The 18,240-nt window shown below is 34.5% G+C and overlaps 1 protein-coding gene across 1 annotated transcript in view; it reads left to right on the top strand.

The window, feature by feature from the left end:
• LOC110039247 (F-box/kelch-repeat protein At1g51550) overlaps positions 1–17,384 on the top strand; it is a 38,806-nt gene extending 21,422 nt beyond the window's left edge. The window contains exon 2 of the mRNA XM_020744243.1: positions 15,864–17,384. Within this exon, the coding sequence (XP_020599902.1) occupies positions 15,864–16,813 (950 nt within the window). The 3' untranslated portion in view covers positions 16,814–17,384. The remainder of the gene's footprint in view (positions 1–15,863) is intronic.
• Positions 17,385–18,240: the final 856 nt, after the last annotated feature.

The following is an 18,240-nucleotide window of genomic DNA, read 5'->3' as shown; positions in this document are numbered from 1 at the left end:
TATATATATATATATATATATATATTGATGTTTCGATCCAAAAGCGAAGTCCCCTATCATTCCAGTTTGGATTAAATTCTCGGGGTTAAAATTACTTCTGTTCAACTTGAAAATTCTCTACTCCTTAGCAACTGCTTACGGTAAGCCTCTCAGAGTTGATAGTCCTACGCTTGCTGTCACCATATCCTCTGTGGCTTGTGTGTTAGTTGAGAGAGATATCACTCAAACAACTCCGGATGAGGTGTGGATTGGAACTACTCACAACGAATTTGACAAAATGTTGAAATCGAATCACACCCTCCTTATTGCTCTCATTGTAGTATGTTTGGTCACAACTCTACTATTTGCTATCGTTTGCATCCTCATCTAAGGTCGAATATCACTAAAGAACAACCACCTATTATCTCTGTTGAGAAGATGCTACCCGATCCTCTTCCAAACACCGCAGTTCCTTAAGAAGAACAACATACTACAGCTACAGATTCAGTTGTGCTTATACTACCCACAGTTATTGAAGAAAACTCACATACATGTCAAGAAACACGAGAGGGCTCTTTTGATTCAATAACAGATCAGCCGGTACAAAATGTAGTTGCTTCTAATGTTCAACAATCTGCACATCTCCAACACATTTTAGAACAAGATCAGGTGAGCCAATCCTCAGAAGAGGAATGACAGGTTTATTCCAGGAGGAAGAAAAATGGAGGCCGACTCCAGCTCGGGAACATTTTGGATGATACATTGGTTACTAATGGAAATGACAATCAACTTACCAACTTATTGAGCATTTTCCTTTCCTAGAACCAGAGGCAGAGACAAAACCAAATTGGGTTGCTCTCTAGTCACCTGATACTATGTATTTCAACATTTTTAGGCTTTTTCTTTATGTCTCTAATGTACTTTTCTGTATTTTCTAATTTTGGAACCCCTTATGGTTTTTGGTATTGGCAGGGTGCCATGTTTGGGCCCTCCAACACATTGTATCTGTATCTTTCTTTCTGGTTAGTATATTAACCTTTTTGGGCTTTCTATAAAAAAATATATATTGATGAGTAATATTTTTAAAAATTTTAGTTGACTAAAAGGCTATAAAGATTTATAATCAATTAAAAATATTAATTAAAAAAGTAGAATAAAAATTATTAAATTAGATTCAATTGATGTATTAATATAAACAATTATTTTTAATTCTTGCCCCAACCCTTAACATCTTATGATTACGTGAATAGGGTTGTCAAAATGACTCTTTGTTCGTGAACAGCTTGTGTTCGGCTTGTTAAGCAAACGAGTCGAACACGAATACACTTGTTGAGCTTGAAATATAAACGAGTCTAGCTCGTGTTCGGCTCGTTTACACCCCTAACTGTTGCTAACCAGTTCTGTTTTGTGGGCCTCTAATTGATGACAAGGTCAGGGTATTGTTAATTCTATTTTTATAATCGGAAAACTGAGATGATTGATCACATCGGTGAGTAATTCTTTAGGTAATATAAAGTTAAACTTCGATGATACTTCAAGTGCGTTAAATGTTGAGAACAAATGAAAAAATGTGGACAACAATGCAGGGGAGACAAATTAGATTCAAGTATAGAAGAGGAAAGTTCAGATCAACAAAGGTGAATTTTGAAATTTCGGGAAGAGATGTCATTTTAAGGACTGCAATGTTCATAGGAAGGCTAATGGTGGAGGCGAAAATAGAATCTCTCTACAAATGTCTCGATAAACAAAATTTAAGGTGGCTCTCTGGGTTCATTCTTAGATAGTACTGAATCTTAGATTATAGATTCATGTGGTTCTTTTTATGCATGCCCCAACAAAAAATGTGTTTAAAAACTACACTTAGAGTGATCTAGGATTTGTTTACATGGGAGTTAATAAGGCCTGAAATATCATAGGAAAGAGATGTTGGTATAAATTATCAAATGGAACAATCTAGAAGCTCAACGAAGTTAGACTTATTCCAATTTTGAAGAGAAATTTGATCTCGGTGAGCCAACTGACAAAATAGGGCATATGAATGCTTTCACAAGTGCTTCGTGAAAGGTGACCAGGGAGATAATGGTGATGGTTCAGGGAAAAATTGAAGGCGTTTTTACTTGATCAATGAAATGACATAATTCATTGATGTGTCTGGAATCAAGGTTGATGCGGTTCTTTAGCACTACTGGTTGAGCCATATGAACTAGAAAAGTATATAGTCCTTATCCTCTAAGAATAAACTTTAGGGTTTGAAGTCTATAGAGTTAGATTTCTGTGAAGACTATGTAAATGACAAACAAAAAATAGTTTTTTCTCCAAAGGTGGGTCAATGGGGAAGTCTCAGATGTTGGAGTTAGTGCGTGCTGACTTATGGGTTTCTACTCAAATTAAGTTCATAGGAGTTTCCCACTACTTTGTCACTTTCAATGATGTTCACATCGAAAATATATGAATTTACTTATTAAAGCATAAATCTGATCTATTTGGGGTGTTTAAGAAGTGGAAGGCCATCGTAGAGAATGGACATGCTTGAGATAAGATAATAGTTGCAAGTATTGTGATCAGAGATTCAAGAGTTGCTACGCATTAGAGGGGATTATGCATGAGTTCATTGTTCCAATGACATCATAGCCAATTGGTGTGGTTGAACGCATTAATCGAACTATCACAGAGCATGCCAAGAGTATGAGATTACATTCAGGGTTGCCAAAACAACTCTAGGCGGAAGTAGCGAACATTGTTGCTTATCTGAATCATCGTTTTCCGTTGATATCTTTGAAGAAAGACTTGTTTGAAGAAGTTTGGAGTGAAAAAGCTAAAATTATATATGTTTATGTTGATGCAGGATCCAAGAGAAAACTTGATTCAAAATTTGTAATATACTTTCGTTGGGTTTGACTCAGATGAATTTTCGTACAAATTTTGGGATTATCAGAGTTAGAAATTCATGTGGAGCAGGGATATCACTTTTAATGAAATGAAGATGTACAAAAATAAGAGCAAAACTCGAGATTTCTCATCACTTACTTCTGAAGAGTTCAAATATGTTGAGATAGACGACACTGATGATCAGAAAAATGGAGAAATGAGAAATGTTGAATCTGTTGAAGCGTAGGAAGTTTCTTTTTTACTTGTTACTGAAGTCAAGAGATCTAACAGAGAATCACGAGACCTACATAGTGGTTTTCTTTTTCTTTGTACTATTTGTTGCTAATAGATTGTAGTGAATCATAGTGTTATGAACACTCCACTCAAGTTGAAGATTCAGGAGAGTGGGTGGTTGTCATGGATGATAAGATGTAGTCACCGAGGTCAAACCAGACTTGACATTTGATAGATTACCAGATGGCAGAAGAGCATTGCACAACAAGTGAGTCTACAGGCGAAAAGGGGAGCTGGATGGTAACATGTACTACAAAGAAGACTTGTAAAAAGGTTTCAACAGAAGAAAAAAATGAACTATATTGAGATTTTTTTTTCTGTAGTGAAGATGGCAACTACCAGAGTTGTGTTGAGCTTAGTAGCAAAGGAGATCTATATTTGGGGAAGATGAATTTAAGGACAACCTTCTTATATGGAGATCTGGAATGAAAATAGTATATGGTGCAACCACTAGGGTATAATATTATAAGGAAAGAAGAATTGTTTTGTAGTTTGAAGAAGAGCTTCTATAGCTTGAAGGAAGCCTCGAGACAGTAGTACAGATGGTTTGGCAGGTTCATGTCTGACAGTGGGTACATGAAGTGTCAGACTGATAACTATTGCTTCATTAAAATTTTTTGGTAATTATTCCATCTTTCTTCTTTTGTATGAGGACGATATTGCTAATTACAGGGCCAAACTTGGAGAAAATTAGGGACTTACAAGAGCACTTATCAAAGGAAATTGAGTTTAGGTCAAACTAAAAGGATCCTAGGGATAAAAATGAACAGTGATAGGAGTGTAGGCACTTTGAAGCTGTCTAAGGTAGAGTATGTTGAAAAGGTTTTACACAGGTTCAACATGAGAGAAAAAATAGTTTGCATCCCCTTAGGTAGTCACTTTAAGCTATCTAAGGAACTATCGTCTAAGTCTGCAGTAGAGCAAACATATATGGAGAGAACTCTATATGTTTCAACACTTGGAACTCTAATATATGTTGTGATATATACAAAATCGGATATTGCACATCAAGTGAGAGTGGTTTACAGGTACATGGGTAATTCTAAAAAGCATTATTGGTAGGCGATGAAGTTGATTCTTAAATATTTGAGAGGAATAGTCAACATTGCACTTTGCTTTGAAAGTGAATGGATTGATCTACATGAATATGTAGATTTAGATTTAACAAAGGATACTGATAGTAGAAGTATAAAAGAGTATATTTTCATTTTTGAGGAACACAACAGTGAGTTGGATTTCGAAGCTGCAACAGATTATTGCATTTTTAACTATGAAATCTAAATACATTGTTTTCACTGAGGTTAACAATGAGATAATTTGACTGCAGAAAGTTATGATAGAACTCGTCAAGGAGCATGAGATTGAAAAGCTTCATAGTGACAGTATGAGTGCTATTCATCTCGCTAAGAATGCCACTATTAATGCTAGGACAAAGTATATTCAGTCAAAGTATCATTTTATTTATTCTCTTAAAAGATGGACAATTATTCTTGAAGAAAATAAACGCAGCTAAGAATTTTGCAGTATATTGATTAAGGTGGTGACTATCAAGAAACTGAAGACATCTTTGGCTTTAGTTTGAGTCAGCGAAGATTGAGACTAGATGTGAACCACACTATGATACAAGATATTAAGATTGATACGGATGGAGATGTAGAATTGGAGAAATGTTGGGTGCTATCAATCTATTAGTAGGAGATTGTTGGTATGTGGAGCTTGATACTAGAAAACACAACAACTAAGTATTAAAGAAGAGGTGCTCTTGGTATGGGCGAGCCAACACTCGCTACAGGCGCAAATCAACTCCTTTATGGTGGCGCGCTTGTGCTAAAGACTGCAACCCCCGTGACCTTAGCGCGGGTGTGCTTGGGGAGTGCGTGGGTGTGCTTGGGAGTGCGCAGGTGTGCCTGTGACATGTTTTGCTCTTGACTTCAGAACAAAGAGCGTGTAAAACCCATGTTTGAGGAGTCGCGCTGGCGTGCTAACTACGATTTTTTCTCCAATTTAGATTTAAGCCCTAAATTTTTTATTCAGTGTTTGCTCTTATGACTTGGTTTTGTGGTACTCTCTCGTAAGGGAATTTTCTTGACATTGCTTTTATGTGCAACGGTGAAGTGTTGTGTAGGAGGATTTTGACAATTTCACTCTTGTGATCAAGAGAGGAGGTGCATACCAAAGTTGCAAGTTTTAAGAGTAGAGATTTGATCTGAGTAGTGTAATTTCTATACATTTCTCTTGATTTTTTTAGTGGAATTGTTGGTGTGGTGTGGCTTCATGGTTTTTTCCTCAATCTCTGGTTTTTTCATATGAAATATTTGTGTGTTTTTTTTAAAATTCTTTTGTTATGGGCTTCTGTTCCAATTTTGTTTCGGATCTCTCAAATCGGTGTGTTTTTTTCATGGTGTGATTTTGATGTTTAAATAATCAAATCTTGGGTTTCAATCCCAAAACATGGAGTTTATAACAAAGATGATCCCATGGCGAAGAAAACTTAAGGTTGAGAAGAAGCCCACGGATTGAAAGCCTTCGGTGAAGAGTAGAAGAGAAGAAAATCAAGTGAACCTTAGAGGCGGGATGGAGGCCCTGCTCTAATACCATATCGAGACTAAGGATAAAGGGAATGTAGAAAAACTTTTCTTATCGTCTTTCTTCATATAAATGATTAAATAATAAGTAAAAAATAAAAAGTGTGTATCTGATACGGTAGCGATTAACTAGTTACTAAACACATGTCTGACCAATTGAACTTGTATAAACGTATTTGATAATAATACCTTTTAGAGATAATATACAAAGTACAGTGAAAGAAGTCGAAAATTATTAAGTTTCATACCTGTAAAAGGTGATAATTTCTACCCATAATTCTCATACTCTGAATTGATCTATGACTTGATTCTAGGGAGTAAAAAGTAAACATACCCACATGAAAAGTTTATTTGAAAATGTAATGAAATATTGAACTAATATTAAGCATGCACCAACATTTAATGTTATTGTCACTAATAAAATAGACACTCATTTTCAACGCCAATGTTTACTTCATTGTCTATATCAATGTTAATATCTATTGCTAATGCTAATGCAGACACCCACCTTTGATGCCAATGTTGATGCTTGTCATCGCTAACACGTCAAATGTTCGCTTTAGACAGAAAATATATCTGGCTAAAGCCAGAAAATTTATGTTGAACACGTCAAATTTTTTTAATCTCTGGCAAAAAACTTGACCCAATTTATATTTATTAGCTGGTGTGCAAAATTGATATGATGTAATGATTTATAATAGATTTTCACACTAGGGGTAATATGCAAGTATACGTATCGTTTCAAGTAATATAAAAATTTTCTTAAAAATCATAGTATCGATCCCACGAGGTATGCGGTAACTTTTAAAATTAACTTACAAAAATTTTATTTAAATTGCAAATTAAACAGGTAAGAGGTCTAAAATGATATGATTACTAAAAATTACTACTAAATAGTTAATAAAGAAACAACTAAATGTATAAGCTTAACAAATATAATGTGTTTGAATATTATGAAAAACCTTTCTTTTTGCAAAGAGATTTTTAATCTATGTAGGATTCAAATGATTTAAGACAAAATTGATGTATTGTGACAAATAGAAATATACCTTATTATTTACCCCCTCCCAGTGCTAATAAAGAACATTGGCTAACTTAAGGTCTATTCCTTAACATCTCGACTCCGCATCAGAACTATCTAACCTCTTACCTCTAGAAGCCCCTAAGCCTATGCCACCATGATGGTTGAATCCCAACATCAGGGTATTAGATCTTAAGCCAAATTGATAAGAATCTAGCCACAATCTAGAACTAACTAATTCTACGCCCATCAAAACTTATCTTCCTAATTATTTGCACTCTCCCTTAGATGATCACAATAACTCTGCCTAGAATGAAGTGTGGTATCAACTAGATGGGTGAAACTATAACCCCATCATCCTTCCAGGTCATTATGTTTCTCAACGGATTTTAACCTCACAAGTGGTCAGTTTATAAAGTAAATGAAGATTCAGTTGAAGATTCAAAGTAAATGAAGATTCAGTGAAAATACCATCACAATTTTTAATAGTAAAAAGAAATTTTTAAATCATTCTCATCCCCCAAGATTAAGTCCCATATGCAAGAAGAAAGAAAGGGACTACTCATAATCCATTTAAATTAAACAAAAGCAAAACATTTGCATTGAAATCCAAGTCTTACAACAAAAACTTAAACACAAATACAAAGAAGCCTTATGTCTTCTCCCCAAGTAAACTTTTGGAGTTTCCTTTAAGCAATCTTCAAACTTTTTCACACTAAAACACATTCACACTTACACTTGAACACAAAATATGAAAACCCTAACTTTCTATTGCCGCCCAATTGAAGTTTTGAGGCTCTAAAAGGTCTCTAAATTCGGCCAAATCCTTCGCATTAAATAGAAAACAAAAAATAATCAAGGGTTGCTTCAAACACCTCTCCGAAATTCAGCCAAATTCAATGGATCTTCTTGAAAAGTAGTTACTGGTGCTATAGCGCCAATTTGGGGCGTTATAGCGCTATCTTCGCTCGTCTATTTGCTCCATTTTTTCCTCATCTCTAAATGTCCATTCCAAGTACCTGAAACCAAAAATATGTAAAATATCTTCTTTTAAAGTGCAATATCATAAAAAAAATATACATAAAAGGCTTATAAAATATGCACTAAAAACATATTTTTTTTAGGTGGATCATTTTGACATCAACATCAATGTCATAGTTTTTACCAAGATCTATGCACACCTTTTTGTTTTCTTTAGTTTTTTCTTCTATAAGAATGGCTTAATAGATGGCCATTGATCTCTTGACGGCAAATGCCTCATGGCCCCTTCTATTTTCATCATGAAAGTCATTTTATATTTTTCATGATGTACAAATGGCCTTAAGTCTTATTATTAGAAAGACAGGAATAGAATATTGGATGAAAATTTTAAATTTAAATTTCTATCACACATTAATTAAAGTAATTATCTAATTAATTGAAAGAGACTAAAGATGAGTTGTGACGATCTGGATTGCAAGAAAGAGGAGATATTTACACAGATAAGGACTATACTGTTTCTAGCCCATCTGAACCCCTCCTTTGATCAAAGGAGATCAATCCTCCTAGGTCAGTGATTATACCTTCACAGGATAAAGCCATTGCTGCAATGATACAAGAGGAGTCATATAAAGTTACACTTTGAGCCGAGTATACTGCTAGTGCGAGATTAACATTGGCTGCCTCGAGCTCAGGTATGATAGGTGTTCAGGGAGAGACTCGTAAGTCCTACAACTGCGGTGAAGTCGAACATCTAAGCAAGACCTATCCTAAGCCACCTCAAGAAAGGGTGGAAGATGTGGTCGTGGTCATGGTGGTAGAAAAGGTGGCTACCAAGAAAATCTGATTGTAGTAGAGGTGGTAGAGGCAGTTGTGGTTTTTTTTAATGAGGATCATGAGCATCTAGAGTTTTTGAAGAGGAAGCAGAAAGCAACAGAGGATGAGCTTGAGGATGCTTCCAACCAGTCGTCATCAAAGGGTAACATTACCATGCATGCTCACTCTGACAAATGTACTTGTGATATACATGCTCTAATATTTATTTCCACTACAAAATCATCATAATGCATAGTAGATTGGTGCATCTCGATATGTGACAGGTACTCCCCTACCCGTACCAAAGAACATCCAGATTGTTGATAATACAACATAACCTATAGTTGGTAAGAGTACAGTGAAGGATACCAAGTATATAACTTTGTCCAAAATTTTTTTCATGCTCCGTCTTTTCCAGTGAACCTTTTGCCCACTAGTGTTATTATTTTCCAACTAAAATTTGTTGTTTCTTTTGATTTTCCAAAGTTCTTTTCTAAAAGAAAGGGACGGGCCGAATATTTGGGACTTGAACGTGACATAGTGAACTTTGGTACTTGATTTTGGAGGGAATGGAGTCAGCTTTGACCTCCATAGTAGAGAGTGATGGAGTAGGAGAATATTGGAGGTGTGGGGAAGATTTGTTGCTGCTACATCACAGACACATGAAACATTCTTGTTTTAGCTTAATGAGTCTGTTTTAAATAAGATTGTTTGTGATGCTTGTGAGTTTGACAAGCTTACTAGGAGGTCTTATGTCAGTTCTAAGAATATAAGTTGTGATGTTTTTGACTTTATTCATTATGTTATTTGGGGATGTTGCTCTAAAAGTTCTATGAATTGTTATCAATATTTTGTGATCTTTATTGGTTGTTTTTTTCGTGTTATTTGGTTATATTTGATGAAAAATAATATTGATGTTTTTGCTTGCTTTAATGACTTCCACAAGACAATACAAACTCAATTTATCCTAAGGGATACAATATCAGACCACATGTCTCTACACACCGACACAAAAATGAGCTATCAAAGAGGAAGAATAGATATCTTTTAGAGGTTGCTCGAAGCATGATGATGACAATGAATATCTTAAAGCATTTATAGGGGCAAATAGTTTTGGCAACTGCTCAATTTATCAACAGGATGTCATTGAGGGTGTTGGATAGAAAGTCTCATTGTCAGATGTTGAAAGAAGAGAATAGCGCGATCCTCCCTTTTATGGTATTTAAATGTGTATGTTTTATGAAAGATAATTGACCATTAGTAGGTAAGTTGGATTCTATAGCTGTGAAATGTATGTTCGTAGGTTATTCTGCTATCCAGAAGGACGTCTAAAGAGTCTGATAGAGAAGAGATTATTTGTGAGTATGAATGTGTCATTTAGAGAGTTTGAACTGTACTATACTTAAGAAGTGCCCTCACTTTTTGGTGCCTTCCCAGATATTTGAGATATGAAACAATACAGGTTGAGTAGTAATAGTGAGAGAGTGGTACATGTGGGATTAGTCTTGTTATGTGATGTGGGATGAATCAGTTGATGAACTAGAAAACGAGGAGAGTGAACCCAAAGGTGGTGGGATTCAAAATGAGGGTGAGTTGAGGTCATATACACGAAGGAAGCAAAATGAAGGAACGATGCATGCAGTGTCACTTGTGTCAGCTTGTCCCTTTTCCTGACCTTTCCCGACTCTTGAGACACCTCCAACTTAGAATTTCCAGGTGATATAATTTCTTCTCTTTCTTCTCCTAACTCCCCTACTTTAAGGAGGAGCTCTCACAACAATGCGGGACATCCTCCCGATTTTTTTTTGCGGGAACATGACATTGTTAACTTTATTTCATATTCTAACATATCACATTTACATTGAGTATTTATTGCAAATTTTGGGTACTATCTTTATACCTAAGTGTTGGCAAGTTACTAAGGAGGATCCCAAATGGAAAGCAACTATGCATGAAGAACATAGGACTCTCGATAAAAATCGAACATGGGAGATAGTGTCACTACCAATGGGTAAAAACACAGTTAAATACAAGCGGATCTTCATAGTGAAGCAAACTTCAGAAGGGAAGGCGGAGTGGTACAAAACACGACTGGTGGTGAATGGGTAACATCATACATATGACATTGAATATGATGAAATTTTTGCACCAGTAACAAAGATGTGCACATTAAGGATATTGATTTCTCTTCCAATGAATAGTGGATGTAGGTTACACCTAATCCATGTGAATGATACATTTCTTCATGGTGAGTTTTTTTTCTTGAGATATATATCTATATAGATATCACAAGAATTTGGTACAGTCCAGATAGTGGGCAAGATATGTAGGCTTAGGAAGTCACTTTATATAACATGAAGCAGTCTACTCGAGCCTAGGTTGACATGTTTAAAAAGGTTGTGGTGTGTATGAGATATCATCATATTAATGCAGATCATACAATATTTTTCGACAATATGAAGGTCACACTACTACACTTATTATGCTGTCGATGTCATCATTATCACTGGTGATGATAAGTCAGAGATTGCCCAACTAAAGATAAGATTGGGCAATGAATTTTAGATGAAGGATCTTGGATAGCTCAAATGCTTTTTTAAGATTGAATTGGCCTGTGGATCTGTGGGGATACTCTTGTTCTAGAGAAAATATGTTTTAGATCTCACAAAAACATGCACACTGGGGTGCGAATCCGCAGTCTCTTCAACTGACTAGAAGATTGAGCTGAGTGCAGAGGTAGGAAAACCAATTGATCGTAAGAGGTACCAGAGATTGGTGGGTCGTCTGATCTATTTGTGTCACACTCAATCTGACTTCTCTTTTGCAACAAGCTTGGTAAGCCGCTACATGCATGCTACATGCATGATCTAATTGATCTAATGAAGGGTCATATGGATGTAGTGTATCAGATTCTGAGGTACCTGAGGAGGGGTTGTTCTTTAGGAAGAATAGACATGTAGACATTGAGGGCTTTTGTGATGCTGATTAGGCGAATTGTGCAGATGACAAAAGATCCACTTAAGGATACTGTATGTATGTAGGGGGCAACTTGACTTCTTTGCAAAGCAAGAAATAGTCTGTAGTAGTGAGGTCAAAAGCAGAGGCAGTACAAGGTCATGACCTTTGGAATTGTCGAGATGATGTGATTGAGATTGGTTGATCAAGCTCAAGGTGAACCAAGGAACACAGATGAAGTTGTAGTGCGACAACAAATCAGCAATTAACATTGCTAACAACCTGGTGCAACACGATAGAAACAAACATGTGGAGATTGGTAGATTCTTCATCAAGAAAAGCTTAATAACAAACTACTGGAGCTAAGTCATGCAGCCACTAGAGAGCAAGTGATTCACTGCATTGCTAAGGGACTCAATTCATTAAATTTGTCTACGTTATGTGACAAGATGGGCTTAATGGATATCTTTTGCCCATCTTAAGAGGGAGTGTTGAGAATTGGACCTTATTTAGGGTCATATTGGTAAAAAGATAATATTGATCGAGTCTAGGGGTTTATTTGTAAAACATCGTAATATCTTATTTAAGCTCTTTCCAAATGTACAAAAGAAGTTTTAAGCCATTCTTTCTTGACTTAAATTCTAATAAAACTTTATTTATTTATTTTAGTGAATTGAGCCTATTTTATACTTAATGTTTTTATCAAAAATTTTAATGAACTAAAGGTGTGCAAGTTGTGGCAGCTGTTTTTTGAAGAAATATTTTACAGTTACTGTCAGAAAGTTGCTGTTGAAATAACGGTGAAGTTGTTATGATAATCTATTATGTTGCAGTTTTTTCTGATAAAAAGGACAGTTATGTTCTTGTAGATGTAAATTAGTTGAATGACTGTAGTCTTCAAAATAGTTTCTCCTATATTAGTCTATTTAAAATAATTATTACAATAAATTTTTTTATAAAATATTCATGCAAATTAAATAGATAAATTTTAATTAGAAAGTAATTTATAGGCAAATAATGTTTGCCATAACAAGAACTTTAACAATAATAAAAATATTCAAACATATTATAACTACCTTGTTTAATTTTTTTAATTGATAATGCATTCTGTTCTTATAATCACCAACAACAACAAGCCTTTATTCCACTCTTTATTCCACTAAGTGAGGCCCGGCTACATGAATCATTTTTCTCCATTGCATTCTATTGTGTCGTATTTTCATTAACTGTAATAAATTAAGATCATTTTTAACATGCTCTAGTCTTTCTTGGTCTACTTGTACTTTTCTTAATATAAATCGAATCTCAAACATTTACTATCCTAACGGGATCATCAGGTGATCGACGTTTAATGCGACCAAACCATCTCAGTTGAATCTATCTAATTTTGTCCGCCACTGGAGCTACACCGACCCTATCATGGATACCTTCATTTCGCATTTTGTCTCTAAGTGTCAAGCCACTCATATACCTAAGCATTCTCATCTCGGCAACACACTTAACTTTATTTATGCTTCTCTTTTAAAGGCCAACATTCTAGGCCATAGATCATTGTAGGTCTCACCATCTTATAAAATTTTTCTTTCAGTCTAAGCAGTACTTTTCTATCATACACTAGGCCCTAAGCATTCTTTTATTTTAATCAACCAACTTGAATTCTACTAATAACATCCCCATTTATATCACCAACACTTTGAACAATAGAACCGAGATATCTAAGGTGTTTATACCTTTTAATGATTTGATCACCATAGTTATAACTCTGTCACTAGAGACACTACTATTAAAATTACATTTCATATATTCGATTTCAGTTCTACTCAATCAAAGGCCTTTAGAATTCAATGTAAACCTCCATAATTCAAGTTTTTTCTGAACTTTTTCTCTATTCTTATCATCAGTAAAAAGCATACACCAAGGTACATCCTCTTATAAATGTCTAGTAAGAGCATCCATAACTAAAACAAAAAGATATGGGCTTAAAGCCGATCCCTGATGTAATTTAACTGAAATAGGAAAATATTTGGTCAATTCTCCTCCCGTTCAAACACAACTAACAACTCTAGTATATATATCTTTAATGACTTCAATATAAGTCATATCAACACCTTTCTTCTCTTGATCTCCAAAGGATTTCTCTTAGAATCTTACCTTGTAAGCTTTTTCTAAATCAATAAAAATCATATGTAGATCCTCATTATTCTCTCTATACTTCTCCATCAAACCTCTAAATAATTGTATAGCTTCCATAGTAGACCTGCCTAGCATAAATCTAAAATGATTATAAGAAATCTTTGTTGCACGTTTTAACCTATTCAATTATCATCTCCCATAATTTTAAACTATGACACATCAACTTAATTCCTTTATAATTTGCAAACTCACGTGCATCCCCTTTATTCTTAAAAAAAGGGACGATAATACTCTTCCTCCACTCCTCAGACATCGTTTTAGTTTTTAAAATAATATTAAAAACTTTAGTAAGACAATAAACTCCCAAATCTCTTAAATATTTCCACACATCATCAGGTCCTACTGATTTTCCACCATTAGTTTTCTTTAAAGTCTCAATTTTTTTTACTAATGCGTCGATAAAAACAAAATATTTTATTATTATTAATGATATTAATATCACTAAGGTCGATCACATTTTTAGAAACGTGATTGAAAAATTTATCAAAAAAGCTTACCCACTTATGCTGAATATTTTTTTTTCGAAGAAAAACATCGTTTAATTTTCATCTTTAATACACTTATTCGAGTTAAATCTTTATTTTTCTTTTCCTTTTGTTTGACTAGTTTATACATATAACTTTCACCCTCTTTAGTACCTAGTCTATTATAAAGATCACTAAAAATTGAATTTTTGGCATCACAAATTGTTCTTTTAGATTTCTTACGGGTCACCTTATATTTTTCCTAGTTCTCTAAGCTTTTACAATAAGGATCTAAGATTTCATATCAAGACTTTTCGACAAATTTTACGATGGTTGTCGACTACCTAACGCAACTCTCCACTTTTTCACATCTGAGACTTGGGACCAAACAATGACAGTGTTAAATAAATTGTTCTTTTAGTAATGTTCATCACAACTTGCGCAGGTATTGTAGCAACTTTACTTTGCTAATCATATTGGAAACGCCATACTTATTTTAATAATTTCAAATCTTTGGGAATTTGATATGTTGTTTAAAAGAAATGTTCTAAATTATTTTCTTAATATTTCAAATTTCTCGGATTATTCTTCTCTTTAATATATGAATATAATTCTTAACCTTGTAGCAGCTGTATTATAGTTTTCTAGTATCATACTTCAATTGCTTTCGTTTAAAATACAAAATTTTAATATTTTGTTAACTACCCTTTGTTTGTCTTACTTTTCATTGACAGTTTGAGATTACCTTAAACTTTTATTATCAGATATGATCTAGGATGTCTTTGGGCTTATAGTTTCTAATGCATATTTAGTATGAAATGAATAAAACCATACAGATACATACAATTCACTCGTCATGAACCCTTAATATCAATAATTATTTGTTACTTTTTTTTTTGAAATTGAAAATATTACGGAAATCAATGTAAATAGTAAATCAATATTTTAACAATCCAAAACCATGAAAATAGCATTCAATTAGTTGAAAATCATGTACCTGTAGAAATGCAGATTGCTGACTTGGTATAAACTATTTAGACATGCAAGCCGGTTACAAGTTTTGGGAACAAGACAGAATACAATGAAAAAAGTTGCCAAAGTAGTATAATCAAAGCTTATGCTTTTACAAAGAGATATATCTCTCTTTAAATTTTTTTTGACTCACTTGATTAATGATACAAATCTCAGAAGTGGAAGGAATATCATGTCTAATGATTTTTTTTTAATAATTTTCTACGAACTTACGACTTAAAAAACATACTTATCAATATGAAACAAAACCTAATTGAGAAAAAGTTTTGTATTCAAGCATGTAAACTTGCATCAACTGAATCAAACTAATGGTACTTGGTAATTTAAACTCAATGTGGGTTGGAACATTACAGTAGTCTCAGTTCTTCTGTCTATGCATGCGAAACTTGATTTTTTCTTATTCCAGTACAATTTGTATGTCAATCAATATCAATAGGCTTTGCTTTTCATAAGGGGTGAAAACATTACTGTATGCATGGGAAATTAAGGCAAAATAGTTTCTTAATGTGCAAATACGCTCATTCTGAAGGAAAGGATTACTGCAGCATTTCCACATCCATCATTTCATTGATTTGAATGAGTTAGAAGTAACATTTGACATTTCAAAGGTTGAACATGCTCCCAAAATTGTAATTTTAAATACAGCTTTTTTCATAATTTCTCTTCCCTCTTTATTAGGCCGTCATCTGGATGATACATGGATAGCACAAATCGGAGATGGATTTGACAGAGTCCTCAGTTGGAAGCAGGTTGGCTCAGGCACTCCTACAGGACGATTTGGCCATACTTGTACTGTCTTAGGCAGATTTCTTATTCTTTTCGGTGGCATCAACGACACCGGAGTGCGCCAAAATGATACTTGGGTTGGACAAATCATTCAAGAAGGATCATCAGTGACAAAAATAGCATGGAAGCTTTTGGATTTAGAACCAATTGTACCTCCTGCTCGTGGTGCGCACGCTGCTTGCTGCATTGGAGACCAAAAATTAGTAATCCACGGAGGCATAGGACTATATGGTCTTCGATTAAATGACACTTGGCTACTCGACTTCTCTGATGTCCAAAGTGCCAGATGGCATCAAGTTATAAACACTCGACCATCACCTCCCGCTCGTTCTGGTCATTCCATTAACTGGATTGGTGACAAACAAATAATTCTCTTTGGCGGAAGAGGAGTAGGCTATGAAGTTCGGAATGATTTGTGGATTCTAGACATCGAAGAAGACAATCGTAGATGGAGAGAGCTCAAGTACGATACGCCTAATATGCCAGAGATGCCCCTTCCTCGTGTCGGTCACTCTGCAACGATGATCATTGGTGGAAAAATTCTTATATATGGCGGCGAAGACTCGCAAAGGCATCGAAAAGATGACTTCTGGATATTGGATTTGGGTTCGTTATTGAGATATCAAACCACGGGTTTGAAGAAATACTTGAAAATGATGTGGAAGAAGGTAGAGGTGGATGGGCACCCCCCTAATTTTAGATCCTTTCATGGCGCATCGGCTGATGTAGCTGGAGTTCATCTCTTTGTTTTTGGTGGGATGGTGGATGGCATGGCTCATCCTTCTGAGGATTTTGGGCTGAGATTTGATGGTGAGCTGCACCTAGCAGAGCTTATATTCTAGTTTTAATCATGAAGGGCTCATCTGCAGAACTTGTTGAAGAATAAGTGTGCACATTTTATTGAAATCTGGCTGTTTCACTGTCTCTGTTGTTTAATCTCACTTCCCATGCTGCAGCAAGCTTCATCCCCTGATTAAAGTGGAGGGTATCTGAGGGCATTTGAAGCCGGGCCCACTGAATTGTTCTGAAGATTTATATATGGTCTGATCAGATGGTTCCATTTGTAGCTCAAATCTGTGATTATAAATGCCTATGATGAATTGCACCAACGCATGGGAGGCAAGTGGGAGCATCTAAGCACAGTGGATGAGAACATTAAATAAGCTTTGTGAATATTTTCAGCAGCCATAGCTTGTTCTTTTGAGCCGTTGATCCATTTTCAGTGAGTTTCTTTCCTTCAACAGCTAACTTTTTTGCTTTCTTGTAGTACTTGCAATGACAAATTTAGTATTTGATATTTAGTGAAAATAAGCTGAAAATAATGTAAAGAATTCAAAGGTGCTGAGTTTAAGTGCTCGCGTACTAAAAAAACAACAAATCCAGACTATCTTTGTTGCTAATGTCTGTTAGCTGATGCTGGCCATCACAACAAAGCAAATTATCACTCTATATTTAAAATGAGGTACATCAAACCACGAATGGTTTCAATTTCTAGTAGAAATTAATGATTTTAACCTTTTTACATTCAAAATAAGAGTTGTAACATTGAGTCAACTAATTCTTTTATATATATTGTAGTTAGATTACACATCTGATAAATAAACATATCCAAAAAAAAAAAAAAAAAATGCAATCCTGTAGTTTTTTTTATTATTTATATTCACTTAGAGCTACAGAAAAAGAAAAAAATTAAGGGTCTAAAAATGGGGCCCATTGACATATACTTTTGATAAAGGGAGTTTTGATTGGTTATTACAAGCATTTATTTCTGCGTGCGGTGAATGTACACAACCTTGGATTTTATGTCGCTCATAATAAAAAAAAAGGGCAAAACAATGGGCTTTTTGACCTGAGAATTATTGCTTCAAAGTTGTTCTTCCAGAAAGTTTCAATTTTGTTAAGCACATTTGCATGCATGGCAAACAAATTTTATGTATTTACACATCACACCTGAGTTTTAATATTCACACATATAACACTCAAATTTTTAATCACAAAAAAATATGACAAAAAAATAGTATTATTATCACTTCTTACAATTCAAGTATATTTTTTATGCATAATTTTAAAATACAAGGTGGTGTGTAAATATAGAAGATTAGGGGTCAGATATGTAAATACAAAAAAGTAGTATTATTATTTTCTTAAATTTCACATATATAAAAGTTTAGATTTAAAATATGAAAGTGCATAAGAATTGTGTGCTATGTATATAAATTGCCCTTTTTTGATGTCTCAGAAGGTCGATAAATTTTTTTTCTGGGTCTTC

Source organism: Phalaenopsis equestris, unplaced genomic scaffold (genome assembly GCF_001263595.1).
Source record: "Phalaenopsis equestris unplaced genomic scaffold, ASM126359v1 Scaffold235930, whole genome shotgun sequence".
In the NCBI taxonomy this organism is placed as follows: domain Eukaryota; kingdom Viridiplantae; phylum Streptophyta; class Magnoliopsida; order Asparagales; family Orchidaceae; genus Phalaenopsis; species Phalaenopsis equestris.
Note: the sequence above shows the minus strand (reverse complement) of the source record. Positions and strands in the feature narration are given on the sequence as shown.